The sequence below is a fragment of the Camelina sativa genome, chromosome 5 (assembly GCF_000633955.1).
Source record: "Camelina sativa cultivar DH55 chromosome 5, Cs, whole genome shotgun sequence".
Classification (NCBI taxonomy): domain Eukaryota; kingdom Viridiplantae; phylum Streptophyta; class Magnoliopsida; order Brassicales; family Brassicaceae; genus Camelina; species Camelina sativa.
The window spans coordinates 8702119-8703869 of record NC_025689.1 but is presented as its reverse complement, the minus strand read 5'-3'; the positions used below and the strand labels follow the sequence as shown (position 1 = coordinate 8703869).

Sequence of the window (1751 nt, the reverse complement as noted above, 5' to 3'; positions counted from 1 at the left end):
AAGATTGAAGGGGTAATATGCGAAGAGTCACTTGGAAACAGCGAAGGGGTAAGTTTTGAAGGGGTAAGATTTTAATGGATAAGATTTCGAAGGGTTAATTTATTGAAGGGGTATTAAGCGAAGCGTCGCTTTGGTTCGGTTTTAATTAAGCGTTGAATGGGTACTTTTTGTAAACCAAAGCGACGCTTCGCCTATTATATATACTTTTTGTCTCACGATAACTCCTCAATCATCTCTCAGATTCGAAAAATCAAACCTTTGTCTCCTAAATCATTCTCGAAAACTCTATTTACATTCTTCCTCTAATCCGTCTGAAATGGCCCGTCGTCCTGCTTCAAGCCTTATAAAGACTGATCTAAGATGTCTGAACATGGATCTTTCGCCAAACATCACAGCAGGTAAACACATGCATCTTCAGAGTAGATTTGTGTTACTGTTAAGGATAAAAGAGATTGAGTGTTTGCCTTTTTTTTAGTAACTGTTGATGACGACATTTTCCGTTGTGAGGCTACTCTAATCGGACCGGTGAATACTCCTTATGAAGGGAGAGTGTTTAAACTTAAGGTTACTTTTCCACCTGATTACCCAAGAAGTCCCCCCAAGGTATCTATTTTTGATTATACTCCTTTTTATTTTAGCAAGCATGATTATTAGGACTCCTTTTTTGCAGCAACTCAATAGTTTTTTAATTAAAATTTCTTGATAATGCAGGTTATTTTCATCACAAGAATTTGCCACCCAAATGTATCAGATAATGGAGGCATTTACCTAAAAGTGTTGAGGCGCGACTCTTGGTCTCCCATGTCCATTGTTAAGCTTTTCAAGGAATTAGTGGAGAAGTTGATTGAACCAGAGGTCAATGATGAGGGACAGACCATTGAATATCTTGCCAACCTCTACAAATCTGATAGGAGAAGGTTTGAAGCTATGGCTAGAGAGATGACTAATAAATATGCTGGGAGAGGAAACTGAAATAGTTCATATCTATTTTTAAGAACTATTGAATAATTTATCTTGTTTTTGTTCTTTTTAATAAAACATTTCAGTCTCTGCTCTTGTAAATACTATTTTAATAAATATTTTATTCAGAGTTTACTGTTTTAATATTAGAAACAACTTGTAAAGCTTTTAAAAAAGCAAACCAAATTGATATATATCATTATAAACCATTTGTAAAACCTTTTAAAATTTCTAAAAAAAGATATAATCTTAAAGGTTTAAAGGGTTTAAAAGGTTATAAAACCATCTAAAAGGTTTTAAAAGGTTTTTAACACTTTTAAAGCTCTCTTAAAACCTTTTAAAACCTTTTAAAGCATAAAATAATTTTAACCCGTTTTAGAAGATTTAACCTTTTAAAAGATTTAAAAGGTTTTTAAAACCTTTTAAAACCTATAAACAGTTTAACACCATTTATAGCATTAACACCATTTAAAAGGTTTTACAAGCAATAAGAAATAACTTAACATTAAAACAACTATTTTTTTAAAATATACTTGCAAACTAAACATTGAAATACTATTCTATTCAATATTCTTCTTGATGTGATCACGTTTATATAACAGCAATAATTTTTAAATGGTTTTTAAAAGATGTTAAAAAAGTTTTCAAAAACTTCTAAAACCTCTTTTAAAAGGTTATACAAGGTTTAAAACTCGTTTTAAAAGGTTTTAAACCCTCAAAAAGGTTTTTCACCTTTTAAAGCATAACCTTTTAAACCCTTAAAACTTAAAAGAATATTAACCCGTTTTAGA

The 1751-nt window shown here is 30.9% G+C and overlaps 1 protein-coding gene across 1 annotated transcript; it reads left to right on the top strand.

Moving 5' to 3' along the window:
* Nucleotides 317-972, top strand: LOC104789025 (ubiquitin-conjugating enzyme E2 4-like). Its single transcript, XM_010514778.1, has 3 exons — nt 317-398; nt 476-603; nt 712-972. The coding sequence occupies exons 1-3, from the start codon at nt 317-319 to the stop codon at nt 970-972; spliced, it is 471 nt and encodes a 156-aa protein (XP_010513080.1).

What these genes read in the sequence shown, in the direction of transcription:
- LOC104789025 (XM_010514778.1), top strand. Translation starts at nt 317, where the DNA reads ATGGCCCGTCGTCCTGCTTCAAGCCTTATAAAGACTGATCTAAGATGT. An exon ending in TTCGCCAAACATCACAGCAG is followed by an intron (nt 399 to 475) that starts GTAAACACATGC and finishes CCTTTTTTTTAG; the next exon opens with TAACTGTTGATGACGACATT. An exon ending in ACCCAAGAAGTCCCCCCAAG is followed by an intron (nt 604 to 711) that starts GTATCTATTTTT and finishes TTGATAATGCAG; the next exon opens with GTTATTTTCATCACAAGAAT.